The sequence below is a fragment of the Chiloscyllium plagiosum genome, unplaced genomic scaffold (genome assembly GCF_037043375.1).
Source record: "Chiloscyllium plagiosum isolate Xiang-an unplaced genomic scaffold, Cpla_swu_hap1 HiC_scaffold_23, whole genome shotgun sequence".
NCBI lineage: Eukaryota > Metazoa > Chordata > Chondrichthyes > Orectolobiformes > Hemiscylliidae > Chiloscyllium > Chiloscyllium plagiosum.
Genome location: NW_028270161.1, coordinates 31654987 through 31676512, shown reverse-complemented (window position 1 = coordinate 31676512; position 21526 = coordinate 31654987). Strand labels below are relative to the sequence as shown.

The 21526-nt window shown below is 38.6% G+C and overlaps 1 protein-coding gene across 1 annotated transcript in view; it reads right to left on the bottom strand.

Annotated features, from left to right (window-relative positions):
* The window catches only part of LOC122561715 (mitogen-activated protein kinase 12-like), a 70502-nt gene that overhangs the window by 20193 nt on the left and 28783 nt on the right, over positions 1–21526 (bottom strand). Inside the window, exons 4-7 of the mRNA XM_043713757.2 lie at positions 15316–15427; positions 9117–9146; positions 8242–8289; positions 6645–6759 (exon numbers count right to left, since the gene is read on the bottom strand). Coding sequence (XP_043569692.1) covers positions 6645–6759; positions 8242–8289; positions 9117–9146; positions 15316–15427 — 305 coding nt within the window. The remainder of the gene's footprint in view (positions 1–6644; positions 6760–8241; positions 8290–9116; positions 9147–15315; positions 15428–21526) is intronic.

The window sequence follows — 21526 nt, the reverse complement described above, 5'->3', positions numbered from 1 at the left end:
GGAGCGACGCTCCTTCATCAGGTGATTGTGGAGGGCTCGATCGTAACACAGAATTTATAGCAAAAATTTGCAGTGTGATGTAACTGAAATTATACATTAAAAAATTGATTGTCTGTTAAGCCTTTCATCTGTTAGAATACAGTGATAGTTTCACTTCTTTCATGTGTAAATCACAAAACTCTTTTTTTTTAAGTTGCATTCTCGGGTTAGCTGTTAACAATGGTGATAGCTAGACAATATGTTGAAGGTGTTAGCCCCTGTGTTCTCTGTCTATGACCTGATGTTTAGATTGATTCCAATCTAAAAAGTGAGATAACAGAGTTTTACATAAATTCATGCAATCTTTGAGCTCAGAGTTCTACATGAATGTATGCAGTTTTTGAGCAAAGTGCAAGTAACTCTTGTACATGGCAGGTACTCATGTGACTCAGCCTACGTTGTCTATCTTATAAGTTGCAGGCAAGGAAGCCCTGAGGCATGGTGCATTGGGGAAACCGAGCAAAGGCTACGACAACGGATGAATGGGCACCGCACAACAATCAACAGACAGGAGGGTTCCCTCACAGTTGGGGAACACTTCAGTGGTCCAGGACATTCAGCCTCGGACCTTCGGGTGACCATCCTCCAAGGTGGACTTCGGGACAAGCAGCAGAGGAAAGTGGCCGAGCAGAGGCTGATAGCTAAGTTCGGTACCCATAGGGAGGGCCTCAACCATATTACAGGTGATCACCATTGCACTACACACACACACAGATATTCCTACACACACACACACACACTCTCACATACACACAGACACAGGTACACACAGACACGCACACAGACACCCACACACACCCTTATAGACACACACACTCCCACACTCACACATGCACCCCTTCACAGACTTAAGACACTCTGCACTCACCACACACACACACACACACACACACACACACACTTTCTCACACTCACAACCCCCATCTCAGACAGACACACACACAGACAGACAAAGACCCACATGCACACATATATTTTGTGTGGTGAATTTGTACTTGCAGAGTTACATTGCACTTTGCTCAAAAACTGCATACATTCATGTAGAACTCGGAGCTCAAAAACTGCATGAATTTATGTAAAACTCTGTTATCTCACTTTTTAGATTAGAATCAATCTAAACATCAGGTCATAGACAGAGAACACAGGGGGCTAACACCTTCAACACATTGTCTAGCTATCACCATTGTTAACAGCTAACCCGAGAGTGCAACTTTAAAAAAAAGGGTTTTGTGATTTACACATGAAAGAAGTGAAGCTATCACTGTATTCTAACAGATGAAAGGCTTAACAGACAATCAATTTTTTAATGTATAATTTCAGTTACATCACACTGCAAATTTTTGCTATAAATTCTGTGTTACGATCGAGCCCTCCACAATCACCTGATGAAGGAGCGTCGCTCCGAAGGCTAGTGTGCTTCCAATGAAACCTGTTGGACTATAACCTGGTGTTGTGTGATTTTTAACCTTGGGCCAGGAAAGACGGTTAAGGCAGACTGTACCCAATGTAGGTGAAAGCCGAGGTTCTAATAAAGGATAACTAGGTATGTAAATAAGATTTTAAGGAGATATCATGGAAAGTAATACTACTGGAATATACAGAAATCTCGAAAGAATCAGGAAAAGAATCAAGGTTAAATTAAAGGAAAGAAAAACAAATGACCAGAGATCGTATAAATCACAGAGCACCAAATGAATATACAAGACGTATTTAATTCATGCAACAAGCAGCAAATACAAAAATAAAATCACATTCACTTGACATTAAGTGTCCAAAGGCAATCTCAAATCCCATCCAGCTAATATCTTATCTTCATGAGATGATTTGGGTGTAATATGCTGTATCCTGACATTCTCAGTTGTCATGCAATGCATGATTAAATGGATGAAAAAAATCTAGGGCTAAAGTCAAAGTTGCCAATGGTACACAACAAAACTAATTTCTGTAATAGTTGTATTCCTGGAACATTGCAATGGAGTTTGGAAACATGAATAGCCCTCAGGTTAAACAAGATTGGAAGGTCTGGTATATCTGGATCCAGTGTGATCTACTTCAACTTCCACTTTAAACTCACACATTCTTTGCTTTCTTCAAAATTATCATCTAAATCCTATTTATATATGAAGGAAAAACTACCTCTGTATACTTGTTATCTTGTAATCATGCGCTGTGTAACATTGTACCCATCTACTGCCAGGGTGAAGAAATTACGGTAAGAATTATTTTGGGAAATTCAGAACAATAAATCTGTATTGGAATATATATATAAATGCTGACATGATTTTTAATCTACTATTCATTAATCTTTCACGGCACCACACAAGAAAGAATGAATATGGTTCAGCTGATTTGCCTTAACAGCTGTGCTCTTTCTCTGTGTGACTTTTGCTTCTATCGATTCCAACATAAAAACAACAGATGTGAGCTGAAGAGAGGAGTCCGGTCATAATTCCACTCCCAATCCCAAGACAAATTTGTAGCACGAATCCTTAACAGCCGATGTTTTTCTTCAACCCTGCTCAATAACACTAAATGTAATTTCATCAGTTCATATTACCAAATCACTGCTTAAAGCAGTGGCCCTCCTGATCTGGAACCATAAAGATTCTTCATTAGGATCCATAACTCAAAGTATCTTGTTCAATATCTATGCATAGCTGGGAAATGTTTGTGGATTTTTAAATTAATTCAAGGCTGTAGCCATCAGAAGAAAAGCCAACATTAATTGCTAATCTCCAACTGCCTGAGCAAAGAGGGTAAAGCAACACCTTGAACTGCTGCAGTCCAAGTTGTGTTGCAACATTCACAGTGTTGTCACTTAATTTGTATGATTCATACGATTCATTATTCCAGTTCTTGCTCCACCTCAGAAGTAACCATCAAGAAACAAGTGACTGTAGAATTAATGAATACTGGTCCATAAACTACCAATTAATTTCCAACAGCTTCAAACTGCCAGCACATTGAGAACTGAGCATACATTTGGTTTCAATTCAAACACCATGTTTTAATGGACTGTATTTTTCAGTAGAAATCATTATAAAACGGTCAGTAGTCATCATTATTCATCTGAAATAAACAACAACTTCTGGAGTTCATATACACACAATTAACCTTGGAAATCCAAACACTGCTCTCAGTGCTCCTTTTCTGTAGGCTGTGTTGTTGGAAAACACTGTAAAAATCCTCAAGATGTTTGCACTTTTTTTAATGAGTTGAACTGAGTTTTTCCAAATGATGTGCCTGGATGAGGTGTCCTCACTGCATGCAAAGGACACTTTTCACCCAGCTCCAATGTTCACCCTTCCAGAAGTTGGACTCTAGTCCCACCATCATCGAGTTATTATTTCCAGCACACCATCCTCATCTCCTCTGGTGATGTTTACTAAACCTCCTGCCCTGTCACTGCCGACCTCAGTTTTCCACCAACCCTGAACATCTTGCTAGTACCTCCTTCACAAAATCTATAAACAAGAGTGTATTGGCAGATCTCTCAATTCAGTGTATCCCTACCTCACTGAATTAATTTCACAATTTTTACAGTGCAGGTGTTTTTTTTCTCTCTTATCAAAATCGTCGGGAATAGCTAGGATCCTAGTATCAATCCCTATAGTAACCTACTAAATACTGCCTGCCATTCAGAAAAATGACCCAATTACTCCTACTCTCTGTTTCTTATCTGCTAACCAATTTTCTATCCGTCTCAATACACTATCCCCTGTTATGCATTTTATTTTTACATTAATTTCTGATGTGGGACTTTGTTGAAAGCCTCCTGAAAGTCCAAATGAATCACATCCAAAGGTCTAATAGAAACATCCTTGAAGAATTCAAATAGATCTATCAAGAATGATGCCCCTTATGTAAATCCATGCTGACTATGCCTGATCCTCCCATGATTTTCTATGTGCTGTGACATAAAATCCTTGATAATGGTCCATAGCATCTTCCCTACTACTGACACCACTGGTCTATAATTCGCTGTTTTCTTTCTCCCTCACTTTTTAAATAGTGGAGTTACATTAGCTACCTTTCAATCTTTAATTGTTCCAGAGTCTAAAGAATTTTGGAAGATGATTACCAATGCAGCAACCCTTTCCAGGGCCACTTCTTTAAGTATTCTGGGGTGCAGGTTATCGAGCCCTGGGGATTTATCAGCCTTCAAACCCGTCAATTTCTCCAACACCATTTGTCCACTAATACAGATATGCTTCAGTTCCTCCCTTTCACCAAACTCCATCATTTCTGGTACTTTGCTTGTGTCTTCATTGCGAAGACAGAAGTGAAGTATGGATTTAATTCATCACCCATTTCTTCATTATAGATTCCACCATTTCTGACCATATAGAACCTACATTAGGTTTCACTAATCTTTTTCTCTTTGTACACCTAAAAACTTTTACAGTCAGTTCTTATGTTCCCTGCAAGCTTAATCTCATACTCTATTTTCCCTTCTTAATCAATCCCTTGGTCGTCTTCTGCTGCCTTCTAAACTGTTCCCAATCCTCAGGTTAACTGATTTTTTCTTGCCAATTTGTATGCCTCTTTTTTACAATCAGTACTACCTCTAACTACCCTAAAAAACCATAGTTTGGCCAATGTTCTCTTTGCACTCTTGCAGCAGACAGAAATAAACAATTTTTGTTGTTCTCCCATTCGCTCTTTGAATGTTTGCCATTGTTTATTGATTGTCATTCTTTTCAGTAACATTTCCCAATCTATCATAGCGAATACATGGCTCATACTATTGTTGTTTCTCTTAATAAGTTTCAGGTCTCTGGTTTCTGAATCAACTACCTAATTCTTCATATTGATGAAGAATTCTATCATATTATGGTCGCTCATCCCCAAAGGATGTCTCACAAATATATTACCAATCATTCCTTTCTCATTGCATAATACCAGTCTAAGATGGCCCATTCTCTAGTTGGTTCATTGTTACATAAATTTCCACAGAAAAGGTTATTGTACAAGATGGGAGCTCATGGTATTGGGAGTAATGTATTAGCATGGATTAGAATTGGTTATCACATAGAAGGCAGAAAGTTGGGATTGATGGATCTTTTTCAGGATGGGAAAATAACTCCTGGAGTGTCATAAGGATTGGTCCTGTGCCTCAATTAGTTATTACTATATTAATGACTCAGCAGAGTGTAATGTATCAAAATTTGTAGGTTGATATACAGTTAAATTGGAGGGTGCATCGCAATTAAGACATAAGGAATCTGAAAATGGATATATATAGATTGAGTGGAGACAGAAGCCTGAAAGATAAAGGTTAATGTAGGAAAGTATAAGGTTATGTACTTTGTTAGGAAGAAAGAAAAGTAGAAAATTATTTAAATGGAGAGAAATGCAAAGAAAAAGTGAAGTAGAGGGATCTGGGCATTCTTGCGATGGAACATAAAATGTTAGCATGTAGCAAAGTTAAGAAAGGAAATGGAGTTTTGACCTTGAATGCTCAGGGAATAGAGTTTAAAAACAGGAATGTTTTGTTCTAACTCTACAGGGTGTTTTTAAGGCCACATCAGATTTTATGATCCTCCTATTTAAATAAAAATGTATTGGCATTGGAGGCAGTTTGAAAGAAATTCATCAGCTGATTCCTGAAGAAGTGTCAAGAACGGCTAAGCAGGTTAAGCTTTTAATCACTAGTGTTTAGAGGGATGATCTTATTGAAATGTACAAGATTCTGAGAAGATGTTTCTATAAATGTGAGAAATCTCGAACTAAGAGTCACCATTAACACAGGAGAACACTCATTTAAAGGAATTTGTTCTCCCAGAGAGTAGTGAATGTCTGGAATTCTCTCCCCCACAGGGTGTGGGTCACAAAGTACTTAAAGAGGAATTGTTTTTTTTAAAATTTCAAGGAGTTGAGAGCTATGATAAGCTGTATGAAGGAGAATTAGAGGCCTTGGGCATTTCAGCCATGATCTGCTTGAATGATTTGAGAGGCTAGTGCCCTAATGCAGCTCCCATTTCTTTTGACAGTTGACGGTGCAAAGTGTGGGAGAGGAGTGAGGGTCAGCACATTCATGTCAGAGAAAGGCTGGCTGTTTGAGAAGATCCATCATAGAACTCTTTGCTTTAACATTCCGTCTGGAGCCGCTCAACCCAGCCACAACTCAACTGTATTTGTTTTTCTCCTTTCCCAGTGAATGAGCTCAATACAGAAGGTATGATCTTGTATGCTGAATCTAAGATAGGTCTGGCCAAGAAAATGGCACAGAAGCCATGTTGACCCCTTTGGGTAGATGCAACATGTGATCACCTTGATTTCTGAACCTGCTCCACCTTTCTAATGTTTTAAAAGCAAACTTGTCATAAAAAAATTGAGAGACTTGCTGGTATTGTTATCAGAAAATGCAAGTTATTTGTTGCTCATGGCATTTTGGTCAAGAGCTGTGAGATTCTGGGTAATGGAAAATAAAATTCAGAACATGTGAGCATTATTCACACATACTTCAAATAAACCCATTTCTCACACAGGCAGAATAATACTGTAAAATAAATCCAATATTGTCTAATTTTTGTAACAGTGGAAACAATGGAAAACCGTGATTTTACATCTCCGCAGTGTATCTATACAGGGTATAAGATTACCTGTCTGTGTATAATGCATCCAGTTCAGTATTACCTCTGGGGCACGGTACCATCTGGTAACTACATAACCAGTCATTTCTTGATCTGCATGTCTTGCCAATCCAAAATCTAGAATCTATAATGCAAATTGAAGAGCATTAAAAAGGTCAAGGCAAATGTGTTTTGTACACACAAACCACGATCCTGTGTAACTTTGTACAGGCTAAAACTCCAGAGTTGTTTCTTTTGGTTCCTTAAAGTGAGAACAGTATTTTCAACGAAATTATAAACGATTGCTGAAAGAGAACATTAATAAATGCTTTTCTTCTCCTTTACCCTTTCATAATTTCATTAAAAGCACACTGCATTCTAACTCTAGGTTTGGTGCTGAAAGTTTTCACCTTATTCGGACCATGTAATTATAATACAAATATAACATGAATCCGATGACAGAGCTTAACTTCATACTGGAAAAGGAAGGATACTTTTAAGTGATAGCCTCATTCTGCTCTATTTCGAACTTTCTTTGCACCTTGACACCTGGCTTGCAGTCCACAAGTTTCAAGTTGGAAAAACGTTTTACTAAGAGTTCAGCATGGCTTGCAACAATGGCATGGTCCCATTTTGCCTGGGTGCAGCAGTTAGTCTACATCCCACTCATTTAGTGAGCAGTCTTTAAATTTTGGAACACTGGATTCAGGCTATAGATGTTGTGACCAGCAGGAGACAAGAATACAGAGTAAAAGCAAAAGGAATAAAACCAGATCTGATCCAGAGAACTCATAAGCTCATTTGTACCGAGTGGGATTAAAGGACATTGAAATTGTATTTGAGACAATGTGTTTGGATGATCTTTTTGACTTTTATGTAATGGTGTATTTTTAATCCATTTGAAACAAATGGTTCAGCTTTTATGATGAAAGGTGAGACAAGGAATCTCAGGTGAATATGTTAACATATTTGTTCTTAATTTCATCTCGAGAGAGAGCATTTTTTTTAAATCAGCAAACTCATCTGGAGTACCCAGCAGTAATGCTGTTCAAATCAATTAAATGGAAATGATAGTGAAACCGAATAGGAGGGACAACAAGCTTTCAGTATCAGGTGTGTTTGGGAATGAACAGATGTCTAATGGTGTCTGACAAAAATTAATCTAGTCATCAGCACTAACAACAAACGATAAAGATAGCATAAAGTTTTTGTCTGGTGGTAGCAGAGTTGAACTCGAGTTGTGGACCTTTTGCTCACTGTCATATTTTCACGGGTGATCGAGGCTGCTCCACTGAATCTGTGGCCAACTGGAGAACTGCATGCAATTTTTATTTAATACGTTTCTGGGTGGAGCATGCATCATCGATATCCTGCTCAATAAAATCTGTTGGGCATGAGGAACAGTCTAGAAGTGTAAGTGCTAAATTATTTCTATGAAACCAGTCGAAGTAAATGTCTTCCTTTGTTGTTCACTGGCATAATGCCACATGTTGAAACCTTGGTACTGCAGCTATCACTGTTAACATTTTCAAAGGATACACAAAAAGTCTTGAGAGAAAATGGCACTCTATTGTTTGCCAGTTTTTAAACCAATGTACTAAACCACAAATCAAAAAACTGAGCCTACCTTGAGTTCACAGTCCTCATTGATGGCCAGATTCCCAGGTTTAAGATCCTGACAACAGATCAACCATAAAAACATAAGTTAACCAGGGAAGCTAATCTTTGCTAAGCAAAAGTTTCTGAGATTTTATTTATACTCTGCAACAGCCCTGACTTTATCCACAGTGCAGTAAATAAGACGGCATTACTGTCCTTGAAAAGTCCTCAAAAGGTGGTCCTCCTTGGCATTTCTAGGTACTATAGCACTGCCATTATAATGGCATGAACTGATCTTGGCAAATGCTAATAATTCTAGTGATGTTTGATCTGAGCTTTCAGCCCATTCATAAAGGCTAGTGATAGGATTTCCCAATATGTTGGCTCTGCAGATCCATCTCAGTCTTTTGAGATCAAATTTAAAACAAAACATCTGTCCCTTAGAAAAAACTAAGTTCTAGATTACATGTCTTCCCATCAAAACAAAGGCAAAATTCTGATCCTTCAACTTGGCCATCAAGAAAACGCTACACCCCTTTATTTGAGCATCATAATAAACTATGACAAATATGGCATCAAATTAACGTCCTGTACAAATTGCAGGACTCATTTTGCTTTGGGCTTCACAGTTCCTTACTCACAATGTGCTACAATTGCCCAGCAACTCTCATGCTAACTGGGCCTCCAATAAAACATCAGAGAACCTGCTAGAATGGGCAACACTTTAAACTATTGAAATATGTTAATACTTGGGACTTCTTTTATCCTTGTAATTGCAAGCCTCAAAACGTGACATACAGGTACATTTCATTACTTTTTGTGATGCCTGGTGACAATCAAACTATAATCAGTGTTTCATGTTTTAGAAATTAAACATAAAAGATAGCATTGAGTGGGGCTTACCCGATGGATGATCCCTGCTGAGTGGATGTACTATTAAAAAGAAAAAGATACTATAAATTTATTTTTTCTCAGAGACACATCTATTTGGCCCAAGTTAGAGTTTCTTTCCACAACAAATACATTGCCATTAGAATTTAGAAAACACATCCCTGTGTTGTTCCCCATTTATCTGTGTATTTATTTTTGGCTCCACATTAATTTGAATGTTAAAATAGCTATTATCAATGTGCATAATGATAAGTGGGAAGACCTAAATTTGTAGAATTTGATGGAGTGCATAGAGGCATTATTAGTATTTTTTGAATATAATTAGGACTTGTTTAACATCAAACCATTTATGCATCATTGAGCACAGCACATAAATACAGGACAGTGTATTGACTCAAGATGACCCCCTTGTTTCAGAACCAAAAATATGTATAGGCCTATAGTCAGCATATATATCAAACTCCCTAGTCTTCTGCTAAGAAATGCTAAACTCGCATTAGGTGTTGGCCTCAATTTTCACCTGAGATGTTTTACTCATCGTCTCCATTCAAACTTGAGATCAAGTAGACAACTCAGGATGTGTATGAAGACGCATTGGGATTTTACAAAGAGCAGACCACAAATGGCAAACACTAAAGGATGCTGGAGCAAAAAGAATAAAGTTGAGTGCTGCTTTCATGATAAAAATCATACCAATTGTTAACTCGTCAAATAAATGTGTTGCAGCGAAGGGATTTGGTGTCAGTGAAAAACTTTTTGGAATCAAAATAGAAGAAATCCATCCTAATGAAGACGTCCAAGACCAAATGGGCTATAAGAACAGGGATCAGCTGCTGCCCTGATCTTGAGGAGGATGGATTAGAATGATCAGAATGTATATATATACAATTCAATGTTTATATACTTGCGTTTGGGCTAAACCAACTGTGAACCCAGCAACGATTTCAGACCAACGGCTAGATTTTGAGATGTTAATGGTTGACTAATACTATGCAATCTATTGTATGAACCAAAAGATAATTAGTGTAAATGTCTATGGAAATTACAGAGATCATTGAGATGATAGAGGAAGAGGTCATTTGGTGCATTGTTTCCTTGCTGATTGACAAAGAGCTACTCAGCCTAATCTCCTGCACTATCTTCCAAGACCTGCAGGTCAGGGCTCTTCAAGTAGCCATCCAAATCATTTTTAAATGTGCTGAGATTTTCTGCATGTACTATTCTTTTAAGCAGTGAGTTCAATATCCCCTTCACTATCTAGATGAAAGAATTCTTTCTTATCTCCCCTTTAAACTCTTGTCAATTACTGTCGATCTGTGCTCCCTTGTTTTGGACCTGTGTGTTAAGGCAAATAGGTTAATTCTATTAACTCTCTTTAGGGCATCACAACTTTACGCATCGCAAATAAACTCCTTTAATTAAAAACTTCTACTCCTTGCAATACTCTTATAAATTTCCTTTGCACCCTCCCTATTGCAGTAATATTTTTCCTATGATGAGAAGACTGGAACTGCATGCATTAGTTAAGCTGTGGTCTAATTAGGGTTCTATGCAGTTCGTGCATAATCTCCCTGCCCTTATATTTCTATGCATTGTATAATAAAGCACAGCATGCCATATGCTTTCTTAATTATCCTATTGAGCTGCCCTGCTACCATTAAGAATATGTGAGCGGGGTCCCTTTGTTTCTTCACACTTTCCAGTAACTTGCATTTATTGCATATTCCCATGCTTTACTGCACCCTCCAAAATGCGTTACCTCACATTCTCCTGGATTAAATTCCATTTTCCATTTTGATGCCTCACTGATGAGGCCATCTACATCCTGCTGCCACAGTCTAAAGATTTCCTTCTCACTTTCAACCACATGTTTGCTATTGCTGTTTATAACAGTTTCCAACCGCACAGATGCAAAACCACAGTAAAATTTGGCAGCCATAATGGTGGTCATGAAGGATAAATGAGTCCAATATTAGTTTGTATACATCTACAAACTTCAGAGCAGGCCATGGGGGATTAATTTTGTGTTTGCTTTTTAGATCTCTTCCAATGTATAATGATACAACACAGAAGACAACTCACACCATAGTGCTTGTACTGGCTGTTTGAAAATCCTGTCCATTGGTCTCACTTATTTGTTATTTTCCCATAGCTCTGAAATTCCATATGTCCTTTTTTTAGAAGCACATACCCAATTCTCTTTTTAAAAAGTACGATTGAATCTGCATCCACTATCTTTTCAGGTAGTGCATAACTCACTGTATAAAAAGAGTTTTGCTCATCCTCCCACATACTGGTGTAAATGTAGAAGATCTTGCCGTGTGTGTGTGTGTGTGTGTGTGTGTGAGAGAATTTAGACTGCAAACTGTGAGATGAACACTTATGGCCCTTGAGGTTGGGTGGGAGTGGGGATTGGGGGTCTGCATCTTCAAAATTGGGCTCCATGCCAGTGGCACTGTTCCCTGTGCTTACCTGCCCACCTCGCTCCAATTTTACTCAGTTACCGGCCTCTTAAGAAGGTCCTACCACAACCAATGGATTTTACCCATGATGTTTTGAGTCCAGCACCTAGTGCTCAGCACTCACTATAAGCCACATGGAGTCCTAGTCAGGAAGGGTGAATGGACCTCCTTTATTGGCTCCTGTGTCATTCAGAAGGCTTCAATAGCTTTCCCCCCACTCCCTCCTGTTTCCCTCCTCTCTGCTCTGTCTACTCTGGGAGGTGCCCCCTTCCATTCCACTCCTTTGTTATGGCCTGGCAGCCGAGGCCCGGTGAGATCCCAGAAGAAGCTTCAAAATTGGTTCCATCATAGCACACATCCCTCCTGACTCCGGTGGATCTAGCAGTGACCACTGCTCTTGATGGTGCTGCTAAGTCATCAGCAGTTATTAGATGGATCCTGAGTGAGCCTGCGAAAGGTCATAGGGTTAGGCTCACCTATGACCTTTACACTGGAGGCATTTGGACTGTGCTGCCTGTATTAAATTCAGCCTTTCTGTGTACAGTACTATCCACATACTTTCGCAGAAATGTAAAAACACAGAAAATGGGAACAGGAGTAGGCCATTCAGTTCTTTGAGCCTGGTACATCATTCAGTACAAACATGGCTGATCCCCCAACTCAGGAAACTGTTCCTGCTTTCATTCCATAACCTTTAGCCCTAAGCACTATGTCTATATCCTTCTTGAAAACATTCAATGTTCTGGCCTCAATCGCCTTCTGTGGCAAAGAATTCCATGGGCTCATGAGTCTCTGGGAAAAGAAATTTCTGCTCACCTCAATCTTAAATGGCCTTCCCTGTGTCCTTAGACTGTGACTCCTGACTCTGGCCTCATGGTCATTCGGAACATCCTTTCTGCATTTAGTCTGTCTTGTTCTGTTGGAATTTTCTGGGTTTCTATGAGATCTGCTCTTATTCTTCTAAGCCCCAGTGAATATATTCCTAATTGATCAAGTCTCTCTTCATACTTAAATCTTGACATCCCAGGAATCAGATTGGTAAACCTTTGTTGCACTCCCTCTATAGCCAGAATCCTCAGATAAGGAGACCAAAACACCAGGTGTGACCTCACTAAGGTCTTGTACAACTGCAGCAAGACATCCCTGCTCCTGTACTTGTATCCTCTCACCATGAACATCAACATACCTGCATGCTTATTTCCATTAACTGGTGAGCAAGGACATCCAGGTCTCGTTGCACTTTCATCTTTCCCAACCTATATCCATTCAGATAATAATCAACCTTCCTGCTTTTGCTACCAAAGTGGATAACCTCACATTTATCCACATTATGTTTAACCTGCCATGCATTTGCCCACTCAAATTGTTCAAATTACTCTGATGCATCTCTGTATCCTCCTCATAGCTCAAACATCCACCCAGGTTTGTGTCGTCTGCAAATTTGGAGATATTACATTTAGTTCCATTACCTAAATCATTAATATATGTATAAATAGAGTGAATAGTTGGGGTCTGACTGATTCCTGCTGTATCTGACTGGTCACTAGCTGCCACTTAGAAAATGAATTGTTCATTCAGTGCAGAAGAAGGGTTACTGGATCTGATTTCTCTCCAGATGCTGCCAGGCCTCCTGAGTTCCTTCAGCAAATTCTGACTTGTTTATTCTTACTATTTGTTTCCTGTCTGCCAGCCAGCTCTCAATCCATGTCAGTACACGACCTCCAAGAATTTGGCGCTGCTTCAAAATACATAAATCTGTGAATCTAAGGAGTTTGTGGTTAAGAATTTCCAGACAACACAGGCCAGGTTAATATCCTGCCAATATAAATTGAAGTTATTTCCTTAATGAAATTAACACAATACACCAACGAGAAGCCAGAATCTTTACTGCCTCTGGCTTCCCTCCTTTGTTGAAAAAGAATGACTTTTATGTGAAAGCGCTATTTCATAGATGCCGTGTGGCTAAGCATATTTCTGAGAGACAATAACGAAAGAACAGGATGAAACCTTAACACCCACGTAACCTCAAGCCAGTTCAGCAGTCAGTTGCAGAATAACATTGTGCTGTTTTCGTGAGTGAATTGCACTTGCAAATTACTCTTGTGTGGGTGCACATCTACTTCTGGTAGCACACCACAGCCATGGTATATGTATGTTCTGAAAAAAACTGCTTTTAACCTCTCTCTTATTTCTTAAACTGAGGTTCACCAGCTAGTCCTCTTCTGCAAAACACCTTCAGATATTTTCTGCGTTAAAGACTCCATAGGTGAAAATTCTCATTGGTGCCAAAACATTAAATTGCATTTGTCTTCAAAATTGGAAAAATATTGCTATTGTTCACAAAGTTTCAAGTTCTGTTTGGCGCCATTTTTCATTTCACAAGAATACAAAGAAGATATATGCTGAATGGAATTGATCTTCAGTTACTGTTTAAATTTCTGCAACATACGAATAAAAATGAGTTATTATAGCGTATGGTCACATTATTGGACCAGTAAACCAGAGAGAACAGGAGCTCAATCCCAGTCAAATGGAAAATATGAATTTAATTGAAACTAAACCATGGAAGTAATAAAATTGACATCAGTAAAAATAAACATGAACTGTTAATAAGAAATATAAACTGGTTCAGTATTCTTATTTTGGGAAAGAACCAGTTGTACTTGCCAGCTCTAGACTATTTTAAAGCTTTAGATCTACCCAGTTAAATTTGTGTTATCGGTGGTAATTCAAAAATGCCAGATACTGAAGAGCATCGTAAAATATGTAATCCACGCTGTTTTCTCACATTCAGTAGTGACCAGCACTCCCAATAAATGATCATACAATATCTTAAATAGCACTTCAAGCTGCCTTATGACTATCAGTCCCAGCACCTCCACCATCAGAGGGTCACTTCGGAAAGGCTCTCAGTTACTGAAGGGTGCTAGTTCACTTCGGAAAGGCTCTCAGTTACTGAAGGATGCACTTCATTCCAGTCAGTGGAGTATTCCAATGTGCAAGATCGGGAGAGATAGTGGTCTAGTGGTAGTATCACTGGACTGTTAATCCAGAGATGATCCAGGTTCAAATCTCGGCATGGCAGGTGGTGAATTGTGAAATCAATTAAAAAAATCTGGAATTAAGAGTCTACTGATGATCATGAATCCACTGTCAATTGCCAGAAAAACCCACCTCGTTCATTAATGTCCTTTAGGGACAGAAACTGCCATCCTTACCCAGTCTGGCCTACACATGACTCCTGACCCACAGCAATGTGGTTGACTCCTAACTTCCCTCTGAGCAAGTAGGGATTGGCAATAAATGCTGGCCTAGTCAGCGATGCCCTCATGCCATGAATGAATAGAACAAAATGCTGAAAAACTAAGTTGTGTGGTAGGTAGATACTAACTGCCCTGAGAAGTGGCTCAGCCAACCAAACAGTTGCATCAAACCACTGCACTACTTCAAGAGAATTCCAATATGCCATTGACACCACATCCTCAGAATACTGTTTTGAAGTACGCTTGTGAGAGTAGAAGATTCAAAAGAATGATTTTATTATATTCTGGTGAAAAAAACAATTATGGATAACTACATGTCTTGCAAGTTAATATAACATGTCTCAAAGTAATGTAAGGGCATAAGGTTCTAACTCACTTGTCTAAAATTATATGTACTGACGTAAAACTTTCATTTTAAAACTGGCCAGGCAATTAACTAATATCATATTCCCAGAGTCAAAATTAATGACTGGAGGACAAACTGACCTTTAGGCCTTTCAAGATTTGATACACCAGAAATTGGATCCGGTCTTCAGTCAGTTTCTCATGCTTCATTAATTTGCTAAGGTCTGTTCCCATAAAAGGCATAACCAAATAACTGCAAAGCAAGGTAAATTAATAAGCAGAACATCAGTATGAACAATAGCCACAATACATAGCTGTTTTAATGTTTAGATAAGCAGTAACCAGGGTACTGGTTGATGGTAATTTGTTTATGATAAGCTGGGTCCTAGATAGAGAAATAGGATATAAAGCTAAATTAAGTAATTCCAGAGTGGAAGATTCAAGGTTCAAGAATGACTTTTAATAATTAAGCTGATAGGCAGGATTTTAGATGTTTAAAGTGATGAAAATTTAAAACACTGTATTAGAATCTAACATCCAAATAAAAGTAAAGTACCTTGGATTCTGGAAATCTGAAATAAAAACAGAAAATGTTGGAGAAACTCAGCAGGTCTGGCAGCATCTGTGGCAAACGAAACAGAGTTAACATTTTAAGTCCGATATTACTCTTCTTTAAAGCTAAAGAGTCATATCAGATTTGAAATGTGAATTGGTTCATTATTCACAGATGCTGCAGACCTGCTGGGTTTCTCCAGAAGTTTCTGTTTTTATTTCAGATTGTATTAGGAATGTGTCTTGAAAAATTACTTAAATAAGAATTGGAAGTTCAAACAAAATATTATGGAGATAATACAGTATCTTACCACATGTTCTATGCAATGTACAATTGTATCATTTTGAATCCGACTACACGGATTCTTTTTTGACAGTACAGAATTCCAACTTCTGTAAGTAATCCCAAAACAGGAATGGTATACAAAATAACACCATGAATGGGAGAAATGTAAGTTTTTTCCATCGGTTGTAATTTCTTTTTGTTTTAGTGTAATTATCTACTCACATGATAAAACTTGGCATATGGGAAAGACATGTCCAGTCATAATAAGTATATTCTTCACAGTTAGTTGCATTTTGTATTGAATAAAATTATGAAATGAAAAAAAGAATAGTCAAGTGATTATTAAATGATGTGGTACTTAACAAGATCTTTTAATTAGTTGTTAGGACACTTTCCTGTAGAAACCTCACCTATCAAACAGTTTAGGTTGCAAAATTTTATCTTTCTTATCTATGCCCATTGTCCAATTTCCTTTAAAAGAGACTAAATTTGGAAAGAATTCATTTTGCCCTGGAGACCTATATGTTCACAAATTATGAGTATGAAAGAATGTGTTATAAAAATTTGCAAAGGTTTTATTCTTTGACACCAGTTAGATCGTTGAAGGTATATATGATCTGCCCTGAGCTACTAACATTGCAGTTAATAATCTGACATTTCTAATACTGGTTTTTCTCCACTTGTCAATTTTCTGAACTGTAATGAACTATTTGTGGGGTTATGGGCACCTTGTACCCTCTGAAATCTTGTTTGGTTTGCTATTCTTCTGTGAATTTGGAAAGCAGCTTTTTACCTATGGGGTCATCACTGTGGAGCCTGAACCTGTCCTTAACACCAACCAAAGTTTACTTCAAACAGAAGTCAGCAAAAGGACCATGAAGCAAAGTGGGACCTTGGTCATTGAATGTTTTCAAGGCAGAATTAGATGGATTCTTGGCTAACGGGAAGGGAACAGTGGCATCAAAGGGTATCACAGGTTGGCAGGAAAGTGGTATGGAGGCTATTATCAGTTCGGCCATGATCTTATCAAAGGCAGAACTGGCTCAGAGGTCGAATGGTTTAATCCAGCTCCTACTTCATATGTTCATACATGTGACAACTGGATTCAAAAAAGCCTTTAGCTACAGGAACCAACATTTGCTGCCTGGACAACCCTAATCTCCGTCCTTGTCAATTGGTTGGTATCTAGTGGGGAGGCTGACATTGATATTGTACACATAAAACTTCATAACCTGCAGAGGACTCTGGTTTTCTGCATCTTTGATGCTCTTCTATGACACACAAACCCCACTCTTGACTTGTCAAAAGAAATTAACTCCCCATTGCGTGTAGATATAAGTATTTCTGATTACTGGTCATGAAAATCACCAATTACATATTCTGCTTGACAAGGAAAAAATCTCAAGGATACATCTTACGTGATTGGTGAGAACAAGTCTTGCATGCACTCTGCTAATTCAGGTCCAAATTTCAAATGAGACACTCAATTCAATGTATTTATCAAGCTATTTGTTTTATTTGACTCCATGTTCTGTATACTAACACTATAGTTAATGGTTTAAATATAAGTGGTTATCTGGAAATACTGTCAATGAAAAGAAAGCTAAAAAATGTGACATTTATTAATTCTGACAAATTAATTCAATACTGATCCATTAGAGATGAGGCTTCTCTCATTTTTCTTTCTCAACCAATTTTTTTCCTGACTTTCTGCTTTGAGAGTACTGAGCCAATGTAGGGGTATGATATCAAAGACACATTCCAGTACTGTGTCCAAGCAGCTGGTCTTTATTGGACCCCAGACAGTGAATCTTAGTGAGTCATCTGACCACATCAAATCATTATGCCCAAAATGGTCTGACCTGCTATCTCTACCTATGTGATTTCAGAAAGTGAAACACCCCTTCCTGATCAAGCTAGCCATGAATTTTAAACAAAAACAGAAATTGCTGGAAAAGCTCTAGAGGAAGGGTCACTGGACCGGAGGAAAACCAGTTCTGAGGAAGGGTCACCGGATCCAAAACGTAAACTCTGATTTCTCTACACAGATGCTGCCAGACCTGCTGAGCTTTTCCAGCAACTTCTGTTTTTGTTTCTGATTTACAGCATCCACAGTTTTTTTGGTTTTTATTTAGACATAGATTTTAGCCCAGTCATAGAATCAATGCCTTCAAATGGGAAAGAGAATGGACACAACTGGGGAAAAAAAACAAGATATTGTTACTGATTTCGGAGATTGACAAGGTTGAAAAAGAAAGTGATTCTTCTCTATGGGGTGGATTTCTGGTGGGGACAGGATTTCAACCTCTCCCTCAAAATCTGCCTTAACCCCTACCAACTTAACTGAGTCATTTATGGTACACATGACAAATGTCTCACTTAGAGAGTCATCTGACAACTAGCCTAGTGCAGGGGAAGGGAAGGGAAGTCCTGGCTTGGAAAGCAAGGTGATAGTCGATCTCGTGACCCACAGTTTTTCCTCCTTCTTTGCCCTAACCCTGTGAAGAAAAAAAAAACAACCCTCCTATGTTGAGGAAACAGAAGCAGGCTTATTGAACTCCCTCACATTTTAGTAACAGATTTCATTTTTTGCAATGCAGCGGTAACAGTATGTACCAGCTATAAAGCACATTGCAGCAACTCACCAAGGCTCCTTTGACAGCACCTTCTGAACATGTCACTTCTATCACCTGGAAGGCCAAGGTCAGCAGATGCATGGCAGCCCCACTGTCTGTAATTTCCCTCAAGTTTCACACCATTCTGACCTGGAACTATATCACTGGTCCTTCACTATTGATGAGCCAAAATCCTGGAACTCCTTTCCAAAAGGCACTGTGGGAGTACAACACCATATGGACTGCAGCAGTTGCAGAAGGAAACATGCTATCACCTTCTCAAGAGCAATTAGGGATGGGCAATAAATGCTGGACCATCTAACTACACCCTCCCAGGAATGAATAAAACAGTATAATACTCCAACTGAAGTCTGGTGGCAAAATGGAACAAGATTTGTGAAAATTAATCTGAGATTACAAAGCAGTTATTTAAAGAAAACATTCTAATGATGGACTCCTATTATTACTGTAGGTTTTGGATCTTTCTGAAAAGAAAACACAGCTTAGATAATTAATATTTACTTAGCATCTATGGTTAATGCAATGCTTAGATCCTGAATTAATATAATGTCATATAATATAATGACGCCTGGAGGAAGAGCGCCTCATCTTCCACCTAGGAACCCTCCAACCACAAGGGATGAATGCAGATTTCTCCAGCTTCCTCATTTCCCCTCCCCCCACCTTATCTCAGTCCCAACCCTCGGACTCAACACCGCCTTCTTGACCTGCAATCTTCTTCCCGACCACTCCGCCCCCACCCCCTCTCCAGCCTATCACCCTCACCTTAACCTCCTTCCACATATTGCATTCCCAACGCCCCTCCCCCAAGTCCCTCCTCCCTACCTTTTATCTTAGCCTGCTTGGCACACCCTCCTCATTCCTGAAGAAGGGCTTATGCCCGAAACATCGATTCTCCTGCTCCTTTGATGCTGCCTAACCTGCTGCGCTTTTCCAGCAACACATTTTTCAGCTCTCATCTCCAGCATCTGCAGTCCTCACTTTCTCCTAATTAAAATAAATATCTATACGTAGCTTTACCACAGTCAGAAAATGTATATTGTTGGAGCCTTTTTTTCACAACTTAGTAATCGTAAGCCAGAAGTTATCCTGGACATTTATTCCATATCCCTTTACAATATGAATCTTGAGGAAAGATAATATAATATTCCAAGGAGCATTAACAAGCAACATTGATAACAGAGACAGCTAAGGAAATACTAAGATAAGTTACTAAAAAAAACTTGGTCAAAGAATGAGGTTGAATGGAGTGCCATAAAGGAGAAAAAAAGAGGCAAGGAAAAGGTTTATAAAGGGAACTCCCGAGATGAGGAGCTTGGAATTTGAGGGCATGGCAACCGGTGGTTCAGTAATTAATAACAGTAATACTTAAGAGGCCAGAATTAAATGAGCAGAGATACCTCAGAGAGTTAAAGAGCTGGTAGAAATGATAGAGACAGGGAAGAGTGAGACTATGGAAGGATTTGAAAACAAGCATGAGAGTTTTCAAAATTGATGCATTGCTTGACTGTGCAAGTCAATGTTGGTCTACTAGCACAGTGGTGATTGGTAAAGAGGACTTTTTTGAGGTAGAACATGAGTAACAGAGGTTTGGAAAACCTCAAGTTTATGGAGGATAGAATATGAGAGGCTAGCTAGGAGGGCTTTGAAATAATCAAGTCTAGAGACAGCAAAGGTATGGATGAGGTTTCAGCAGCAGATGAACTGAGGGAAAGGATGAAGTCAGGCCATGTTATAGTGGTTGAAATAGGCAGTCTTAGATACGGAGCAGATGGACATTTGGAAGCTCAACTTGGGCCAATTTTGACACCAGGTTATGAACAATTTTGTTTAGACAAAGATAGTTACTGTGATACAGGATAACTCGGTAGCTTGGGGAGTATCATGGAGACTGAAGATAATGATTTTTGTCCTCTTATATTTAATTGGAGCATATTTCTGGTTGTCCAAATCTACATGTTATTCAAGCAGTCTGGCTAACAAGAGCTTGTCTAACTGCAGTATTCATCACTGACTATTGTCATTGTGGCTTGTTTTGACTTGAAGTCCAATATGCTGCAGTGAAATACTGCTGTATTAATAACTTAGGTAGAAAACAACACCAGATGGTTCCATTAGTCATCACCTTTAGGGTAGAAGCTAGGAAATGCATTAATTGCCTCATTAAGAGTTAAATAAATGAAATAATCTCAAGAGTATAGCTGAGATGCATGGCAGCAAGGTGGGAAATTTTTGATAATACGCTGTCAACAAAATTTAGTTGCAATTTTAAAAAACTGTATTTTTCTGCCACCTCCATTTCTGCACCATTTACCTGTCCTTAATCACATTCTGGCACCTCCCAAAGATAGATGCTGGGGTGTAGTTATAGAAAGCACTCAAATGATAAGGCTTAATTTTAAGGGAGCTACAGCAATTCAAGATTAAATGTTCATTTTGTGGGAATGAAAGCCCTTGCATGCCAACAAAATAGCCTGCTTAACTTGCAATAGAAGAGACCATTGAGGATCAGAGAATCCACTCTATATGATTTCTAGAATGTTAAAATCTCACTTATACAAAATGAAATTAAAGTCAATATTTTGGTCTGTTCAAACAGCTTGGAAAAGTTATAAAAATGATTTTATTCAGATTTATTTGATATTACTTGAATTGTTGCCTGCTAATCACACATGTAAAATGGTGGACTGAGATTAGTGTGAATCTTGCAGCTGCTCCTGAGATTCAGGCTTATATCAAGATTTACTTCTAGATTTCTTATAGTTATTACATTTCAGTAGTATAAGATTTCTATTTTGATACATTTAGATAAGTACATGAAGAAATGTTTGGAGGGATATGGGCTAAGTGCAAGCAGGTGGGACGATTTTAGTTTGGG